The 20,361-nt window shown below is 44.1% G+C and overlaps 2 protein-coding genes across 2 annotated transcripts in view; one reads left to right on the plus strand and one right to left on the minus strand.

Annotated features, from left to right (window-relative positions):
- Positions 1-20,361, plus strand: part of FLT1 (fms related receptor tyrosine kinase 1) — a 108,621-nt gene that overhangs the window by 81,573 nt on the left and 6,687 nt on the right. Inside the window, exons 17-28 of the mRNA XM_086881684.1 lie at positions 2,927-3,065; positions 7,948-8,052; positions 10,526-10,639; positions 11,388-11,476; positions 13,215-13,374; positions 13,792-13,889; positions 14,506-14,628; positions 15,717-15,828; positions 17,428-17,527; positions 18,839-18,944; positions 19,031-19,161; positions 19,561-19,645. Of these exons, the coding sequence (XP_086737810.1) occupies positions 2,927-3,065; positions 7,948-8,052; positions 10,526-10,639; positions 11,388-11,476; positions 13,215-13,374; positions 13,792-13,889; positions 14,506-14,628; positions 15,717-15,828; positions 17,428-17,527; positions 18,839-18,944; positions 19,031-19,161; positions 19,561-19,645 (1,362 nt within the window). The remainder of the gene's footprint in view (positions 1-2,926; positions 3,066-7,947; positions 8,053-10,525; positions 10,640-11,387; positions 11,477-13,214; positions 13,375-13,791; positions 13,890-14,505; positions 14,629-15,716; positions 15,829-17,427; positions 17,528-18,838; positions 18,945-19,030; positions 19,162-19,560; positions 19,646-20,361) is intronic.
- Positions 4,812-20,361, minus strand: part of PAN3 (poly(A) specific ribonuclease subunit PAN3) — a 102,252-nt gene continuing 86,702 nt past the window's right edge. Inside the window, exon 20 of the mRNA XM_086881687.1 lies at positions 4,812-4,889. Coding sequence (XP_086737813.1) covers positions 4,827-4,889 — 63 coding nt within the window. The 3' untranslated portion in view covers positions 4,812-4,826. The remainder of the gene's footprint in view (positions 4,890-20,361) is intronic.

Below are 20,361 nucleotides of genomic sequence, written 5' to 3' on the forward strand. Positions count from 1 at the left end.
ACTTGCAAGGCTGAGTATGAGTAAGCCAGAAAGAAAAGCCAGAGTGGGGACAAGGCTCTGAGGCTCACAAGAATTCGGGTGCCTGACTCACACCAAAGGCATCCTCACTTCCTTATAAAAACTGTGGGGGTTTGGCATCCTAATGTCTTTGAAGACCTGAGTGAGTGGGAATGACAGATCTTCACAGAATGTGCTGGGCTCTGGTTCACACAGTGTCTGGTATCATTACATCACTTCTAAAGTGATATTTTGCTGACGGAGTTTTGATGGTGCAGCCCCTAGAGCAGATGATCCTGTACCAACATGATAAATTTAACTGCCCCTGCAGCTGACCCTCCTTCTTGCCCAAGGCTGACTATGACGGTTTAAAACCCCTTTTTGCCACAGCACCCTGTCTGCATTGCATGGTGTGTGCAGGCTAAACCACAGCAGCTTTCCCAAGCAGAAAATACAACTCCTCAGTCATGCAGGAAGATCTCAGTGCAACCTGGAGGAGCAGATGGATTTGAGGGAAGGTACTGGGGCACTGCAAGACATGAGCTGAGAAATGGCTGTGTGCCTCCCTCTCCTCACTCCCACACCCCCACCAGCCCAGGGGTATCACAGCACAGCACCACGGGGATCTGCTTGCAGCCACCACAGCTGGGCGTGTCCCAGCTGGATGAGGGATGGTTGCTGAAGGTCCATTGTGGCCTGACAGAACATTTAACCACAACCTGCATCAAGGCTTGCCCGTATCTCAGGCTGGGTACTAAGAGCTTGTATTGACTGATGAGAAAGCAGCACTAGACCTCCAAGTCAGGGCGGTACGGCAGCAGTCACTCCGCCTGCATTCCTCCTGCTGCAAGCTTTAGTGAGGAGAAATGCGTGGGAGTCTGGGGAGAAAGGAAAGCAGAGGTCAGCTGAAGCTGTGGAGAAACTTCATAGCTGTAAGAGAAATTACAAGGCAAGAGGGACCAGTACTGAATGCTCAACAGCAATGATGAAACAAGTTATTATGTGACTGTAAATCTTGGGAAAAAGTAAAGCTTTAAATGTAGAAAAGGCTTGCAGATCTTTTTTTATTTTATTTTTTATGAGAACAAAACTTGTTAGATTTTTAAAAGATAATAAAAATATCATCATCACTGTAGAACAAATATCATAATTAAATGATATGTTAAGGCAACTTTCCAGATGAACTTCTCCAGCTAGCGTTAGTCTGTGTTTATGGTCTTCTCTGTGTTTCTCTTATAAACCCTTACTCTCAAAGATTTATGCCTGGAATTAGCTCTGAATTAAATTTTAGATAAAAATTTTGTTGCCACAACAGAAGAAAAAAATGCTCTCCAAACTCATTTTCTTAAAGCCTCTCTGTGATGCACACAGGGACAGATTATACCCTTAAAAGATTTTCATCATTGAAAATATTGCTTCAAATCTCTATTTGCACCAAAAAATTTAAATTGAGTGCATCTGAAGAAAGAACTGTGGGAAACTGTCTGAATTTTCCACTCCCCTATTGCATTTTGTGGGATGGGTCCACTTAAAAGCTCTTCTAATGTGATGGGCAGGAGCACTCTGGTACACACATCTCTATCCAAAAATGCCCTTTCCGGAGCACCACACAAGTTTCTGTTTCTACTCATATCCCACTTATCCATGTCCTTTACAGACTTAGTGGATAGTTTGGAGCCAGGCTCTAAGCCTCCTGACTTTTTCCCAAGCATCAGTGCATCCTTCTTGGGACAAAATTTATGGGTTTGGGGAGGATGAAACGCAACTAGAACAGCAGTTGTTAATTACTGTCATTTTAGTCTAGTTGTGTTTGTAATCAAGACATGCACAGATTAGGAACATCCTTCTCAAAAAACATGCCTGGAAATGCAGGTATTTCCAATGTGTATTTCCAAGCTGTCGAGGAGAGAAGTTGAAAGTATTAGAAGGCAGTGAAAGCAAATAATAGAAAAGAGAATAATACGTGGTTGTATCTGTATGTTTGTGGTATCTGAATGTCTTTGTCCATGTGCTACTTCCACAAATTTAGGAAAAGCAACACATTCAGGTTCAGTTCTGCAGATTTCCCATAAATTCCAACTAATAGCCAGGAAATGACAGCAATCACTAGACCTTTTCCATAGAAAGATAAGTACTCCTGTGTCAAGAAAAATCCAGTGGATTAGAATGGCAATCTTGATGCTCTTTGAAGGAACATATATTTCAAAATGGATGAACTTCAGGAAACTTTCAGATCAGATTCATCTTTCCTTATATTTCTCAAGGGGCCATCCATTTGCTCAGGAGAAGCTAAACTGGCAAATTAATTTGAAATTTTATGTTTTAAATTATGTGTTTGGGTCCAGCTATTTATAAATTCCTCCAGACTCAAATGGTTTCAGTATTTTTTTCAGAAATGATACCAAAGAAATAAAAAATCCTAAAAATTTGTCAGCAGTTTTTGAAGTGTACAATGTCCTGATGACTTGTCTTGCACAATTTCTAACCACATATGACCTATCTTTGAGGCATATATGGAACAAATAAACACTGGCAGTAGAACTCCATCTGTTGCATGTGGCCACTTCTTGCTTTGCACAATCATGAAGGAAAGTTATTTTTATCAGCAATGTTTAGTCACTTGCTGAAAGTATTTCTCCTGACTGTGCAGAGGGCCTGTGTCATAACACCATATGTTAAGAGACCCACATGGATTTCATTGAAGAAACTGGTATGTCACTTGGGAGGAAAGCTAGAGGAAGGAGATTTTTTAATATAAAAACTCTTGCAATATATAGAAAAGCCAAATGGAACTTAACCAAACCATCCACTGTGCAGTGAAACACGCAGCCTTGTGAACAGAAAGGACTTGGAGCCCTTAATCCAAACAAGAAGATGCTGACAGATACCCTAATCCTCTTTTTCATTTTGCAATATCTTTGTTTTCTAGCCTCGTCCCTCTGAAATGAAGACCAACCATTACCTGTCAATCATAATGGATCCTGATGAAGTCCCCTTAGATGAGCAATGTGAACACCTCCCTTACGATGCCAGCAAGTGGGAAATTGCAAGAGAAAGGCTAAAACTAGGTAATATTGGAAGAGTTCATATAGAGTTTGGGTTGTTTGAACCAGATGTATTCTGTAACTATGGGTAAAGAGGAGCTGGATGTGTTCTAGGCCGTCAGCACAATGCACTGCCAGGTTTGGTGTGATCTATTCCACACTGGGAGCACTGATCTGTGAATGAATTACAGCCTTTAGGACAGACTGACCGTGTCTGCTTGACTTTTCACATGTATATTTGGACTCCACGTAGGAAAATGAAAATAGAACTACAAGATCATTTAGGTTGGAAAAGACCCTAAGACGAAGTCCAGCCATGTCCAACCTGCTCACTCCAGGAAAAAGTTGTGGAAGACAGTGACAAAGGATTTACTAAGGTCCAGGTAGACAACATCCACAGCCTTTCCCTCATCTATTAAGTTTGCTATCTGGCCACAGAAGGAGAATATAGACAAGAATATTCTTTATTTTGGAAACTGATTTATTTAAAACAGGACACAAAAAGAGCAGCCAAAGAATTCCAAATCAGACCACCAACTTTGATGTTTCTCTCTCTAGACTAAGGAGCCTGATCTTTGGTATTTACTGTGATTTTGGTGATTCACTATAATAATGGTGAAGGGTCTGGAGGGGAAGCTGTAGAAGGAGCAGCTGAGGTCAGTTGTTCTGTTCAGTCTGGAGAAGAGGAGTAGAGAGGAGACCTCATTGAAGTTACAACTTCCTCGTGAGGGGAAGAGAAGGGGTAGGCACTGATCTCCTCTCTATGGTGACCAGTGACAGCGAAGGACCCTAGGGAATGGACTGAAGTTGTGTCAGGGGAGATTTAGGCTGGAATTGGAAAAATTCCAGCCTAATATTGGAAAAAGGTTCTTCTCCCAGAGGGTGGTTAGGCACTGGACCAGGCTCCCCAGGGAAGTGAGCACTGCACCAGCCTGACAGGGTTCAAGAAGAATCCAAACAACTCTCACAGGCACACGGTGTGCTGCTTGGAGTTGTGCTGTCCAGGGCCAGGATCATCCACAACGATGATCCTTGTGGGTCCCTTCCAACTCAGGCTATTCTATAATTATATGGTTTTCTGCCCCTTCTTCAACCTGGCAACTTGGAAAAACCTGTGCAGAAATGAATCCTCATAATCCATCCTGCACCCCTTTCTCTTTCTCCGTCTCCTTCTTTTTCCAGCACAATCTCCTTGTTTTCCCTCTGTGCTGCAGTTTTATGAATATTCTGTTATTGCACCATAAATTGCAAGAATGTATGTCCACACATAAATAAATAAGTATCCTTGAAAACTTTAAACCTACAGCCAGGTCCCCTATAGATGCCCCAGCAAAAGGCATGGCTTTGGGACCATTCCTTATTAATCCTGGTGTGGGGCTGATAAGAAAGGAAGGGGGGAAGGGACCTTATTTTGAAGTTGATGAATCCCTCCAGAAACCACACAGATTTTAGCAAGAAGGTCAACATTAAAATGTCAGTGATAAGCTCAGCCTCGTTGCTATAGTGCTGTTTGTTCTTTCAGGCATGCATCACATTTGTCCTACAGCAAGGTCTAGAAAATCCTCGCATTTTAGTCAGGAGCTGTAACAGATTACTCCTGTCTCCCGGGTATCAGGGACAGAGCTTGGTTAACACATGTGCAAAATTATGACCACACTCAATTTGCCTGCCAGAAGACACAAGGTGGCCAGATGTGGATAAGCACAGATGAAATATATTGCTCTCGATTTATAATTGTCATACATAATTCTGGGAATTATGGTGGAACCTTGTGCTGGAGTGACTTCAATCTTCAGACAATTTTCTTACACGATGGACCAAGAGCCTGATGTGCAGACAATGTGACCACTGGGAAAGAAACAAACAGAAATGGAATGTAAACACCAAGGAAAAGCCTTGCAGGGTTAGTGTTCAGAGTCCAGAGGTGACGAACGATGACCAGAGAATGAGTTAAAAGTGGAAGAACTGGTGTAAACAAATAAAGAATGCTGACAATGAATGAGAACCAGATTTGAAGAAGTTGTATATGTGCAGTATGCTAGATTGGCTCAGTGTAAGTCCTGCTTACATGGCATTTGGCTCAGTCTTTGAGTAACCTTGGCAGTCTCTGAGGATTAGTGTCTCACAGACACAAAATGTGCTTCTATGGTTTTTAAAAAATATTTTTGCTTGGAAATGCAACCCCTTCCAGCATCTGATGTGACTGTTTTTCTCTTTCCACCTACTTATCCTCCAGTTCACATATTTATTATAACTTTTGCAAAGAAGTCTCTCCTTTCAGCCCACATCTCTTTTGCTATGTGTTCCTCCAACATGCACACACAGAGCCCACGGCTGTGATGCAATGCTTATATAACAGGACTCTCCCTTCATCTGTAAGAGCTACAGACATTACAGGAAATTTCATATGGGCATCACTGAAGTCAGGGTAATTAACATTCAGCACAGATTAGTCTCACTGAGACTAAAATGCCATCTTTTCATTAGGCAGGAAAACGCTGGTGCTATAAATCACTGTCAGTGTGGTCGAGACAGGACACTGTGTTAGCTGAGCTATCGTGCGCTGCTCCCCTTACACTTGGGCTTGGCCTTCCCAGTCTGGAGGGGTGACACCGTGCTGGTGCTGGCTCACAGGACCTGGGGGAGTGTGGCTGCTGGCTCCAGTGCAGTGTCACACACTCTGGTGGCAGCTGGCTTCCCGAGCCCAGCTCCCTCCTGCGCACCGCAAGCCCACGGCGCTGGCACCGAGCACAGCGCTTCCACTCTTGGGCAGGTGCACAGCTGCCCTGTGTAACACAACAGAAAACGTGAAGCCACCTGTGGGGGAAACCCAGATGACTCAAAGAGTGGTAGAGAAGCTGAGAAATGAGCACACCTTCGAGCCTGTGCCTTCCCACAGACATGGGGTGCAGTGTCTGCAAGTGCTTTTTGCTAATGCTCCAGGCCCGGTGACTGACCAGCTTGAAGGACCCTGCTAAAATGGAACTGAAAGGAAAATCTCATGATCCAAGACTCCTTGACTGAGGTGTATGTTCACTTTCATGTGTTCTGAGTGGCCCAGTTAAATCCAAGTTAAGTGTGGAAAACTTAAGTAGAGCCTTTTGCTTCATTGGTCTGGATCTAAATGCTGCAACATTACAAACCTGAGCATTTCCCCAAATGTATCAGTGTAACTCTCAAAGGCTGTGACAAACTGACTGCTCAGATGGCTGGGCAACTTGATGCTCCTCAGCTTAATAATTCTGTAGTTACTTTGCATGTCAACAGAAGGGACTTTTGCAAGAACAACCATAGCCACAATTGCATACTAAACTGTGGAGTTTTGAGCTACATGCTGAGAAGTTAAAGCAGCTCTGTCCTGTGTAGCCATTCAGCACGGTACAAACAATAGCAGAGCAGCAAAGAGGAGTGTTATTACAGTTTCCCATTGAATCACTCTGCTGTTTAGAGAAGGAAGTGCTGTTTCCAGTGCTCATTCTCCGTTCTGAAAGGTTAGCAGCTCTGTGCAGCTTTATGAGCTGGTGTGTTTTCCAAGTGGTGACTAAGTAGGTTATCACAATGTGGGAAGTGAATTAACAGTGATGGAAACAGATTAAAGCTATGGGTTTAACAAAGGTGTGATGGGTTTTATAGGACCTCAAACTGCAAGTTCTTTGTGTAGAAACCATGAACAGTCAAAACATTAAGGACTAACAACATCAATTCACTAAGAAAACTGAGACCTGAGTCTTAGTGATACTTCCCTTACACATCTCTGAACGAAGAATCCGTATGCAGCAAGTGAAAAGGGTGACAGTAGGTTTTTAGATGCACACTGATTCATCTGTATTTCTCTATCAAACACTATGCCCTTCACAAACCAAAGGTAGGTCTGTTGATGCTTTTCATTCATGTAGGTCAAGTTCTTTGTGGTTTTTATTTGCTGTAAAAAAATGACAATGCTTTTGCACATCTAGGGTGGAAATAATTTTCTGGGGGTTTTTTTGGCTTAGCATATTCCACTTCATGTTTCCTTTGCTTTGATAACATGTGTTATTCTGTCTTCTACTGACAGACAGAGAATTACAGTTTAGATACAATATACACATATAAAAGGCAGTATTGATTTAAATTAGTACAGACAGCAGCCCTTTTTCTCTGCTTGCAAGTATCTGAGTGGGATTCATCTCTCATTCAGATACCAACAAGATAGATGTCCATGTGAGAGCAAGTCAAGTAGGAATAGGAAATTGTTCAATTATCCTTTGTCTCTATATGAGAAGTTGAACATTATTTTCTGCTCTTCTCTACATGGCAGATCCTGCTGCCATGCTCTTGTTAGCCACTTTGGTACCTAGGTTCTGCTGAAGGTGAAGCACAAAAGCAATCTGAAAATAGGAAATATTTTAAAATAAATAAAAGTTATTGCTAGCTGATATGTTGACAAGCTCTCCCTGAGCAAGCCTTGACACCCTCAGCAGCAGGGCAGAGGCAGCCAGACCTGTCCATGTGAACACATTGTCAAAGGGGCAGAGGGCCTGTGTTATTAAGGACATAACTGGCAGCACCACAGCCTGCTGCACGGTGCAGTGTGCTCAGGGAAAAGAGGAGCAAAATCTTTCTCTGGCAGAGCAAGACTGAAAAAATCAAGTTTGAAGCCAGTGTTCCTCCACTGAATGGTTGCATTCATTTGGTGACATTTTCACTCCTATCACTTGCTCCCTCTGATGACTCTGTCTTCTTCTGACTGCTTACTTTAAAAAAACCCCAACAAACCAAAAAATCAAAACCAGCTATATGATGGAAATATACCTATGGACTCATTGGGAAGTACATTTTTCAGTTCAGGATCTAAGAAACCCTTTGCTGACAGAATTCCATTTTTTTTTTTACCAAGATGTATCTCTCCACTTTATTTTCTTTACAGGAAAGTCTCTTGGACATGGAGCTTTTGGAAAGGTGGTACAAGCATCTGCCTTTGGAATTAGAAAATCACCAACATGCAGAATAGTTGCTGTGAAAATGCTGAAAGGTATCTTGCTGCATTGGAAAAAATGACGCCTTACATAGTGATGCTTTTTTTTATACAATTCTGCCAAAAGCAAAAGCTTTCCACAATAACTTTTTGAAGCCTCCAAAATGTGTACAATCAAGTTTCAGCTCCACCACAAATGAAATGGCAGAACTATGAAATAAAAATTTGCATTCTCAGTAAAAAGTCATACCATTATGCTAGACTGACCCTATACCGAATGTTGTAAATGAAATTTAGCTGAAGTATAAGGTATCCACCTTGATGTGAAGACACTGGGATAGAAGTGTCATATTTTTGAAACATTGAAAATATTTCATATTTTCCTTGGTCATTTGTTCCAAGGAATGATCATCTTACTGTTAAAACCAGATGCTTTATGTCTCATTCTCATATGCCTGACTTTTGCATCTCATTCTAACCTTCTCCATTAGATTTTATAACGATTTCTCTTCATGAAGGCCTTTTTATTAAGCTAAACACATTGAGCAGTTGAAACCATGGTGGTGTTGTGCAGGTGTGTTCCCTCTGAACCGTCTGCAGGCTCATCACACAGTGCTGGGGATGCTGACACCCAAGTTGTGCAATGGATTTGCCAGCACTGTTCATACACCAGCGCTCATCTGAAAGTAAAATCATCCTCCAGCTATTCACTGCCACCTTTCTCATTGGAGCAGAAAGGACAAAAGCCCCTCGTTAATTTGAAGAGGGCGTTTGGGACGTTAGCGAGCAGGATGATATTCAGTCACAGCCCGCAGCAGCTGTGATTGAATTCCCTCACCCTGAGTCCCGGTGGCATCCCTCCTGTGTATTTAGCTTTCCCTTCTTTATGTGTGTAAGGATCATAGCAGGCTTTTGGTTTGTTTTTTTTTAGCATTGCCCCAGGAGTTTATGCTGCGTTGCTTTGCTGTCTTAATCCCTGAATCCCTTTTGCTGTTGTTTCTCTGCCAGGACACATCCCCTATTCTGCCAGTGTGGCTGGGAACCACAATGCTCTCGGTTGACTCTGTTCAGGAAAAGTTTGAATGAATCCATCTTAGCCAGTGGCTCCCAGCTTCACATACACTTACTTATCATTTATCAAGAGATGTCTACATGTTAATTCCAGCCCTTGGAGTAGACTGCTGGGTTCAGGGTTTCTTTATGTTCATCAGCAGACTTCTTGTGCCAGGCAGCACCACCAAGGAACAGTGGCTGCTCCTGGAATAGATGGGAGCAGAGGGCAGCTACTTCCTGGTGGGATTCACATGTGCAGGTGCAGAGCAGATGCTTGTATCTGAGTTAGTCATTCAAATGCCCTTCATAGGCAGTGCTGAGAGACAACAGCTCATCCCATCCTAAGGCAGATTCCCGCATACAGGAAGCTGAGTCCTTGCTCAGCTCTGCTGACAATTAAGAGAGCCAGTAGTGACCAGATCTTCTGTGGGTATCTTTAGTATCTCACCTAAAGCATGGGGAGATCTGCCTCATTCCTTGTGTCCTCTCTGGATTATCCAGGAGCTCTGCAGCCGTTCCTTATCCTCCCAGAATTCCCACGTGGTGGAGGGGAAGTGTCACCACCCATACAAGCAAATAGCAGATCACCAAGTAGAAGACAAGTTTTGTCTGGGACACCAAGAAAAACAGTTTCCATTCAGATGTTGAAACCAAGCCCTTTAAGACCTAGCTCAAGGGTTTTTTCCACAGGACTGTTCTTCTTGCTCTTGGTGTCACTAAACTGAAAAACTCCTTTAGGAACTACACAAAGCAATATGGGTTTTTTTCTTGTTTTCTTAAAAAAAAAAATTCTCTGGGGAAATGAAAAGTTTCACTCAACACTAAATAGAATGTTTTGGATTTATCTGAGGGACTTCTTATGTCATTCCTATTTTTTTTGACCATGACTGGTAAGGGTGAGATGCAGTCACTTTAACCGATTAATATTTACTTCCTTGGTCTATCTCCACACAATGATCCTACACAATGATCAGAACCAGGCAGGCACCAGCCAGGGGTACTTCATCTTTCCCTTACACAGATGGCTAAACTTGATCAGCTTCTGAAAATACTTTGCTCTTGCCACTGAGCCCTTAAGATGTTGATTAGTTCAGACTAGAATATAACCCTTAGATAGCTGAAGTCAGGTCAGACTAAACCAATTCTAGATAGAGTTAATTATAATCTTGATATCCCTTTTTATTTGTTCTTTCAATTTTTTGGCTGAAACGTCAGAACTATTCATGTGAAAAAAAAAAAATTCTCTCAGTTCTAAATATAATAGAGTCTACTGGGAGGAAGTTGAGTGCTTGACTCTTTTTATGGGTTTAATTGCAACCCAGAGGATGCTGAGCAGGGAGGAATAGAGAGAGAACATCAATGCAAGATGTACCTCCAGTGATGGAGATTATTTCAATGGAAAGTAACAAGAAGTGTTAAAGCTCAGCAGGACCAGTACTTTGCCTTTTCACATTGATTTTTTATTTTGTATTTACAGAAGGGGCCACAGCAAGTGAGTACAAAGCACTGATGACTGAGCTGAAAATCCTAATCCACATTGGTCATCATCTCAACATTGTGAATTTGTTGGGAGCTTGCACAAAAAATGGAGGTAAAAAAATTTGCACTGCTCTGAAAACAGGTTTGGATTATTTCCCAATATCAGCCAATGTCCCATGTTTTTCATCCAGAGGTCAAGTTAGTAACTTTTTATATTTGAGCTCATCCTGTAAAAAAAAAAAAGTGGAAAAAAATAGCAAAAGAAAAGAGATTTTTAGTCATTTAATGAAGTGATTAAACATTTCCTGTCTTTAACTCTCTTTTAGTATTAATACGTGAAGTGCGAACTTAGGAACATGCCACTTGCTGTCCTTTATCTCACTCACTCCACTGCTCAAGCTCAGGTTAAACATGATCTGGAAAGGCTGGGAACAAGGGATATCAGCTGCTGGCTCTGAACTCTGAATCACAATGCAGCTGTTGTAAGATCCTCCATGATATTACACTAAGAAAATCAAAAGACCAGTATGGGAGATTGTTTGTTTTAGATATGTCACCTATTTTAGTTCAAGAAGTGTGTGTGGGCTGTGGGACTCCAGTCTGGACTGCCCAAAGAGGAAACAGAGTGTCCCTCCAGACCCAGACTCAAGACTCAGCTTTCAAAAAATTAGGCCCTGCCCTAATTTCCAGAAGCAGTATTGTTTTGATAATGTCCAGTGTCCTTCAAGCAGGCTTCGAGTTCTTAGGACACGTTGCCAGTTAATCTGGGCTCAAGTTGTAGTTACAGGCATGAAAGATTCCTTCTCAGAACTGATGCCACCTTTTTTTCTTTTTTTTTTTTTTTAAATTTAATTGCCCAGGGCCTCTGATGGTGATTGTTGAATACTGCAAGTATGGGAATTTATCAAACTATCTGAAGAGCAAAAGGAATCTTTTCTGCCCTAACAAGGTGAGGAGGCAGAGGCTCCTGGTAGGGTTCATCTTACCTGATGTGTTGGTAACATAGATGTCAGCTCTGAGCTGGTCTCCTCAGACTTTCTTCTAACAAAGGACAGAAACGACTATTGGGTGAAGCTCACCTGACCTATATTAATATTTGGGGTTGGATGTGTTGTACCAAGAAAGGATTCACCTCTCTCTTCCTGATGGTGCAAGGAGACTGCTGTGACTAATTTGGTTGGAGCCATCTACAGCGAGGGGAAGTGAATCCTATCCAAAGTGTCCCCACATGCTCTTGCCCTGCTTCTGATGAACCCATTCCTGGTGAGCTTGAGGTCAGCAAAGCCAAAGGAAGTGGTTTTGCCCACTTATTTCAGTACTGCTGGGAGCACAAACAAGATAATACCAATTAAATCTCATGTCCCAAGACACCCTGATATTTAGAGATTTACAAGTAATCTTATTATTGTGTGAGGAGAAGAGCTATCAAGAGGAAAAGAGATTAGAATCTTGTCCTCACATCCCACAACCCTCTGAATGAAATTCATGATATGTTTCTTATTACAAACTGAAATCCGAATGTCTCAGAAAATTCAAATAAAAAATCCTCCAAGGGATCCAGGGCTCCGACGTGAGACTTAGGAGCCTGGATACAGAACAGCAGGTCTCAAAACCTCTGCCCAGCTGTGCCAAAAGCTCGGCAGCATCTCAGGGATTCTTTTTGGGAGGGCTCTGTGGGAGAGCCCACTCGAGGGAACACCCCCTGTAAAAGGTCTTTGCTGAGTCTCTGCTCCCAAGGCTGTCCACGCTGTACCCCCAGTGAGACACAGCAGCTGGCTGCTCCTACATGAGGTTGCTGGAGTCGGATGCTCAGCAGGGAGTCTGGCTGGGCAGGGTCCCTGCTGAGCGGAGCCATTCCCATTCCCCCTTCCCACACCCTCAGGAAGGTTGCCTGGGCGGAAGGAGGTGGAAGTTTGGCTTTGCACCAGCATGCACGGGGAATAGAGATGGTTGCAAGACAAGATGAAAAGTAAGAGGGGGCAAGAGTATGGGAGGCAGCCAGGCTGCTCTACAGGTAGCAGTGAGGGAGCTTTTTCCAAACAGTGTTGCACATGTCCTGTTAAACCATCACATGATTGGCCATAAGAAGAAAGCATTGGATAAAGGCATCAAAGAATGGCAGTCACTTCCAACAGCAGATCTGTTTCACACACCAAGTGCCCTTGCTCCTCATGGAAAGGGCTTACAAGCCCACAACCTGGGCAGGGACATAGATACAGACGTCTTAAGCAGGTTGGGACCCAAAGCTGATGTTTGAGAGGTCTGGGATACCTCCATTGTGGGCACAACCTTCCCAACCCTCTTCTTTGTGCTCCTTCTCTGTCTGCTGGAGAGAAATGGGCCCTTTCAGATGTCTCATTTCAGGCTGAGATGAGCCACTCCATCCATACACCCTGCAAATCCTTCCTGTGGCAGAGGCAGCCCACTGCCCTGACTACCCAAAATCACGTGTTGGTGCTCCCAAGCCACCAAATTTCTGCCCTCTGAGGACGATGACCTTGGTGGAGCACAGCTCTGCCGCCAGCCCCTGCCTGCCACAGCGGCTCTGGACACCCCTAGCCGTGAGAGACGTGACCACCCACACCACAGACCACCAGCCTGGCAGGAAGGCAACAGCAGTCTGATTTGGCTCCCTCCCCACCCCCTCCACTGCTCTGATGTAGCACCTCTTCTCTTTTTGTTTGAAGGACTCCTCTCTGCAGGGAGAGCCAATGAAAGAGAAAAAGGATATCGAGCCAGTGGAAAGCAAAAAACAAAGGCTGGCCAGTGTCACCAGCAGCGAGAGCTTGGCGAGCTCTGGGTTCCAGGAAGATAAAAGTCTGAGTGATGTGGAGGAGGACGAGGAGGGTAGGTATTAATTCCTTCCTGTCCCTACACGGACTGTGATATTTTTACAACATACTGTGAATCCCTGAAATTTTTTTCCTCATTTATCACCCTAATAAACATCCGTGGGAGATGCTCAGAGGGTCATGTCCAGAGGGTAGAAGATTTAAAAAAAGATTATTTCCAGGGTTACTAAATCTGACAGGAAAATGTATGATTGTTTCTTCTGACTGCTCCTTATCTTTGGGGAAAACACAGCAGTGTCCAAAGCACGGGGTGTAAAGCAAGCACTATTTTTGTTTCCAATGACAGTGGGTTGACCTCCAAATACCCCTCCATGAAGAATGAATTTATGGGAATAATGGGGTCTGTAGGAAAGGGGGAAAACAACTGCCTGTGAGCTATCTTTGTAGCAAACCCCGCTTTCCACCTCTGCAGATGCTGATGACCTGTACAAGTTGCCCCTCACTATGGAGGACCTGATCTCTTACAGCTTTCAGGTGGCCAGAGGCATGGAATTCCTCTCCTCCAGAAAGGTGAGTTTTGCACTGAGAGCTTTTCACTGGGGAAGGACAGGATTCAGAGGTGAAATCATGTCTACACTGTAGTGACACCTTCCTTGGGAGAGGCCCCAAAGGAAGAGCCTTTTTCCTCTTGGCATTTTAAAAATAACTGTGTTTATCCAAGTATCCATAGTCCATAAACACAGGATCATGACTGAAGGCAGTGGGTCAAGCTCATTCATTTGGGGAAGATCTTTTGGGTGTGGTAGGTTTTTCTTTAATTTCAACATATTTGGGAGCTCCAAATGATTCAGCTCTTTCCCTGCAAATGTCAAAGGGCATACAAGTTTCTCACTTTCTGGATTTAGTAATTTTTTTTTTTAAATAATTACCACTACTTACAGTAACTTCATGTAAACTACAGGAAAATTCCCTAAAAAATTTAAATTAATCAATAAAAAATGATAATGATGATAATAATGATAATGATGATGATAATAATACTAATACTAATACTAATACTAATACTAATACTAATACTAATACTAATAATAATAATAATAATAATATTTTAAAGTATATGGGAGACAGGAAATTTGTGGGAAGGAATAAGGAAATGCAGTTTGATTGTGAAACTGTTTTATTATAGTGCATTCATCGTGACCTGGCAGCCAGAAACATCCTTTTATCTGAGAACAATGTTGTGAAGATCTGTGATTTTGGCCTTGCAAGAGATATTTATAAGAATCCTGATTATGTGAGGAAAGGAGATGTAAGTCAAGATGCGGTTTATTTACCCAAATGTTTGCAACATGTAGTTTCAAACTGTCCACCAAAACGTTCTGTAGATGTTTACATTTCCTAAATTTAAGAGCTCGAAAGCTGTCATGTTTTTTTATGTGAAGATGAGCTGTGCAGATGTGTTGTGGGTCTGGGAAGCATTTCTATCCTCAGGCACAAGGCTTAGACATGCTAACTGCTTCACAGCTTCGCCCCATTAATACTTTGTTTTTAGACATCTCTTGGCTGGCTCACCATAACCCCCTCACTCTGTAAACTTCCTTCAAGGAAAACAGTCCCTCCAGAAGAAGGTGTACCCTGCAGTGCTCCCAGGCCAAGCCCTGCTCGTGGTGCCCCAAGCAGCTGAGCAGGACTTGCTCCTCCAGCATCTTCTCGGTGTTTTTTGTCCCCGCTGCAGAGAGCAGGCAGCGAGTGCCCTGCCAGCCCTGCTGTGAAGGGCTGGGCCAGCAAACTGTGCTTGCACCCACCCATGCCTCGAGAATTTGGTGTGGGCACTGAAGTCATGCAGAGTCTCTTTCTGGAGATCTCACCCACCTGCCAGCTATTCCCACATCTGTAGATGGCTTCCAGGGTTTACAGCATCGCAAATTAGCTGGGAAATGTTCACATAGCTTTGGTACTGCTCAGGAGACCCCAACAAGTTGTGCTGAGAGTTGCTGATGTGCTCCTGCAATTCTGGCTCTGAAAATGTCCCCAAGAATATCTCCAGCATCATTACAGAATGGTTGGTGCTTGGATGCAGGGCTTTCTGCCCTGTCTCTGTGATGCTGGCAAGAGACCTCTGCTCCTACACACTCCCACATCCCTGTAAAGAAAAGGCCTGGTCACAGGTTTCCAAAGTCTGGTGTTTCGTGCCACATGTTTTTTAAAAACAGCCTTTTACTCCAACAATTTGTTAAGTGTATGAATGAGTGTGGGTTTATCTTGACTGCCTGTAAGGAAATCCCACAGGTTCCTGCTTGAATGGCAATTATTTACATAACAATATATAGTTGATTCATCTACGATTAAAATCTTTCAGGCTTTGAAAATAAGTCAGATTTGTCCCTTTTACTCCAGGCTCGACTTCCTCTCAAGTGGATGGCTCCTGAATCCATATTTGATAAAATCTACAATACAAAAAGCGACGTCTGGTCCTACGGGGTCTTGCTGTGGGAGATATTTTCCTTGGGTACGTTAACTCTGCACCCCAGGAGCTTGATAGGTGTGGGGACTGCAGCCTAGGGAAAACATCCATTACCTTCAGTGATCTTTTGGCAGGTGTTTCAGAAAGACCTAAATCGGAGGCAGAGGGATTATTGTGCTCCTGTGAACTAGAAATTTTGCTGCTTTTAAGAGCACTGAAAGCTCATTTGCCAAGCTAAAAGCCTTAAAGGACAGCTGTCTGAGAACTTTACCGCCTACTTCTGCCACGGGCAAAACCTAAGCTTCCCACTTTTCCCTGTAGAAAGCCTTGGCAGAGGATGCAGGGCAGCACAGCCAGAACAGTCACAGTGCTTTGTCTGACTGATGGCACTTGCCAGGAAAATCAGGCAATTTTTTAAGCATTTTAATTGAATGTGGAGCCCTGTGGGATCACACAGAGCTGTGATTCTGGGTCATCAGCTGCCCAAGACCAAGGCACCACCTCCTGTGCCACAGCCAGCCTTCAAGACACCGAGTACCATGAGCTGAGTGTTCTCTCAAAAGCTTCTTATTCCTCTTGTGGGAGGAAGAGAGCCAAACCCACAGTTTGCATGTCTCAGATTCTGTCACCTCCATCTCCAGCCCGAGTCCAGGAGGTCTCCCCAGCCCAGGAGGGATCCAGCACCCCCCTCACCCAGGCCACTGGACACAGCAGGCGAAAAGCATCTGCACTGATGCCGCAGGACGAACTAGAGCATGCAATCTGAAATTAAAATGCAGTGAAGCCTTTTATTTCCCCTTTCTTTCATGTGGAAAAGGCAGGATACAAGATGTACACTGAGTGGGAATAACAATGACTGTCAGAATAGAAGAATCTTAATTGAGTTCAACACAGAGGCTGACAAAAGAGGCGAACAGCAGAGGAAACAATACTATACAATTCTCAGGACAATCAATCATTTATTAGTTTAAATACATGTTGTTGGTCAGCCTGCCAACTCTTATGATTTTATGGTCAGCCTCATAATACCTGCTATTTTTTTCTTAAAGCCCTAACTCCTTGAACCTGGTGACTCCCTGACTCTATGAAAGGTCTTTTTTTTTTTTCCTTTCATTTTCTCTTTTCCTGATGTTTTTAGCCTACAGAAAAAAAGACCAACAATACAATCAGGCTGCATCTGAAAAACACAGAAAAGAGAAAAACAATGCAAATGTACTGTGATCTGTTTTAAAACAATTTTTTCAATTTCTTCAAGGTGATTTTGGGCATTTGGGGTTTGTTCATAATGTGGTCATTAGAATTGAGAGTAGTCCAAAACAACAGAAAGATCAGACCTGGCTTTTGAAGGGATAGTGTTCAAATCAAATTCATGAGCATTTTTTCTGTTCAGGCCAGGAAAGCACCACTAATAGATGTGGTCTTGATCTTGGCCCCCCCTGCAAAGACTGGGGCTTGGAGCAGGACCAGCAGCAATTCCCTGCCTCTGGCAGCCTGCAGGGCCAGACCCTGCTGGGGGGGCAGCCCCTGACCCCCAGCTCTGCAACCTGGTGATGCACAGCCCAAGCGTTTGAGGGACATCCACAGGGCCACAGCGAGGTCACAGGTACTCAAGGCATGTATCTATTCTCCCAATGTCACCTCCAGGTGCCTCTCCTTACCCCGGAGTCCAAATAGACGAGGATTTCTGCAGCAGGCTGAAGGAAGGCACAAGAATGCGAGCCCCCGAGCAAGCGACCGAGGAGATGTAAGATGCCTTTGCTTCCCCTGTGTGCCACTGCCCTCCCTGGCTGCCCTGCAGATGATGTTCCAGTCTCTAAAAGTACCCTGTGCCAGCCCAAGGAAAAAAAACCCCAATCCTGCATCGGTATCTTCTTGTGCACCCCCCACCCTGGCCCCTGGCTCCCCCATAGGGTAGGAGAGGGTAGGGGGGCAACAAGGACCTGAGCCCAGTGCACCGCCAGGGCTGTGCTCTGAGGGGAGCTGAGCAGTGAGGAGGAGGAGGAGGAGGAGGAGGAGAAGGAGGAAGGTCATTCATTCCTTGCCAGGTTTAATATTTACCGACATGCACACAGATAAGTGCTGGAGGAATGTGGCTTTGTTAACATCATCTTGACTTAGGAAGTGACAGCAGAGGCTTCCTCGCAATCATTTGGGTAATGAGGGCCCACCCTTTCCTGTGCACCATGTCTGATGGCAGAGGAAGGTGACAGGGACCGACAGCCTCCCCGCCCAGGTTGTCTGAGTCTGTCCACCGCCACTCCCCACTCCCCTGCCTCCAGGTGCAGTCTCAACACCTCTTTGGAGACCAAGGTGGGTCAGGACAGAGCAGCTTGCCTGGGAAGGCACATGCAGCACACTGAACGTTCACCCTGTGACACAAATAATTGAGGACCATGAACATGTCCAGGGTATTTTACCTCTGCAGGCAAAATCAAGTGCGTGTGGGCGTCTTGGTGCCTCCCCGAGTGCTATGTCATGACTCTAAATAGCAACACTTACCAAAAAATAGTTCTAGCAGAAGAAAAGGATGCAAGCCAGCCATGCCTATCTGGGAGTATTGCCCATTGACTAATTTTATTATCCTAGTGACAGTAGATAAGAGCTTTTTTTTTTTTTTTTCTCTTCCACATATTTTATTGCAGGAAGGAAAGCTCGGCTCAACCAATACAAGGAAGTGACACATCCATATAAGTCATCTTTGGATGCCTTTAGGATACCTTAACCTAAACATTGTCAGTTAATAGATGTTTAATACAAAGGTTTAATGCTTAATTGGGAATGAAATAAAGGAAGTATGACTGGTTGGCTGAATTATCCTTTTGATGTGGTCTTCTGGGGTGTTGCAGGAAGGTTTTCTTTTTTTGTGGAAAGTTTACTGCTTCACTTTGAGGAAGAAGCCTCGATGGTGTTATAGGGAATCTTTGTAAATCCAAGCAAGTTGAGGAGTTTTCTATCTATGTCTGTCTATCAATGCCAAGCTGTCAAAGACTGCGCTGCCTGAGATCAAACAGAGCTGTAACCCCACCATGTGCTCACTTTGCTGTTGTCCTCACAGTTACCAAATCATGCTGGACTGCTGGAAGAGCAATCCCAACGACAGGCCACGGTTCTCTGAGCTGGTGAAAAGGCTGGGTGACCTGCTGCAAGCAAATGTCCAGCAGGTATTAATGTCACAACCACGTGCTGTCACCAAAGCAGGGACAACGTGGACCCAGGAATAACGCTTTCATTTCTTGTGTGCATTTAGGAAGGTAAAGACTACATACCCCTCAGCACAATATTTACAACAGAAAGTGGGTCTCCCCCTGCATCTGATCCTTTGTGCAATGAAAAATTTCCTGTTACAAGCTCAAGTTGTGGAAGCACTGAAAATGTCAGGTGAGATAAGCAAGATTAAGACTGTTTGTTTGTTGTGGGGGGTAGCTCGCTGCATAGCCTAGTTTGGAATTGGGTGGGAGAAAACAGAGACACACAGAGCCCACAGGTGGCCTGAGTGTCCCAGCAGTTGCCAAGTCATCCACTCCTGTGGCTCTTGGGAGTGCCCTTTCCCAGGAAGACCTGCAAGTCACAGAGCTCAGGCCCTGTAAGAGGCACAGCTGTGTGCATCCCGGGACTGGCGAGTGAGATTTGGGTGTGGTCTGGTTAACCAGTCCCTTTTGTATGACCTACATGGAAGACAGCTAAGAATTGCCTAAAGAAACAGAGAAATACCCAACACTTTCTGTCTGTGCACTTCACACTCTCACCAAAAATTGTCTTGCTTCTCTTGTTGAACAGATACATAAACACCTTCAAAATAAACCCCCCAGAGCGCATAAAGACATTTGAAGAGCTTCCCATCAAGGAAACACTTGTATTTAATGTAAGTGACTCCTGGGCCAAATTATATGCCATGTATTTCTTTTTATTTATGTATGTGACAGATTTATACAGGGATAATCAGGATGGGGGGGGTTAGTGCCTTGTCAGCTCTGATACAAGGTGCAGGATTAGCTGTACGTGCAACAAGAGGTTATCCCACTGCCCTGCAAATTGGGGCCAGAGATTCTTGCTGGTCATGTCATGGGCTGCAAACACTCCTTCCCTGACAAGAAGCGGTCAGTTCCAGTAGGTATAGCTTCCCGAGTCCCACCTGAATCCCACTGGTGTGGGAGAGACACTTAAAATCCCTTGGATATGACTTCCATCTGAATAGTAGTGCACAAAGGAAGTCTGTGAGTCCTTTTTCCATCAGAAGTCCCTGGTAGGAACAAGTCCTGTTATCAGATGGAAAGCTGGAGCCATGTCTAACAGTGGGACACACACTCGATCCTTGTAGAGACGGGCATAGGCAAGAGCCTGGGACAAGCTTTTAGTGACCCAATAGAATGCATTAAGCAGCAGGAGGTGGGAAAGGCACAGTGGTCCTCACAGGGTTGGTGGCTGGCCAGAGCCTCAGACTGCATGTAGACACTTCTAGCACCCAAGATCTGTATTAACATTACCTGTCTGCTGCACCCCAAGGCATGGGTGGTTTGAAAAGGCACCGTTAAATACCTGTGCACTGCAGCACCTGCAGCAGCACAGAGATGCTGTCTT

This window comes from Cyanistes caeruleus, chromosome 3, assembly GCF_971803275.1.
Source record: "Cyanistes caeruleus chromosome 3, bCyaCae1.hap1.1, whole genome shotgun sequence".
Taxonomy (NCBI): Eukaryota; Metazoa; Chordata; class Aves; order Passeriformes; family Paridae; genus Cyanistes; species Cyanistes caeruleus.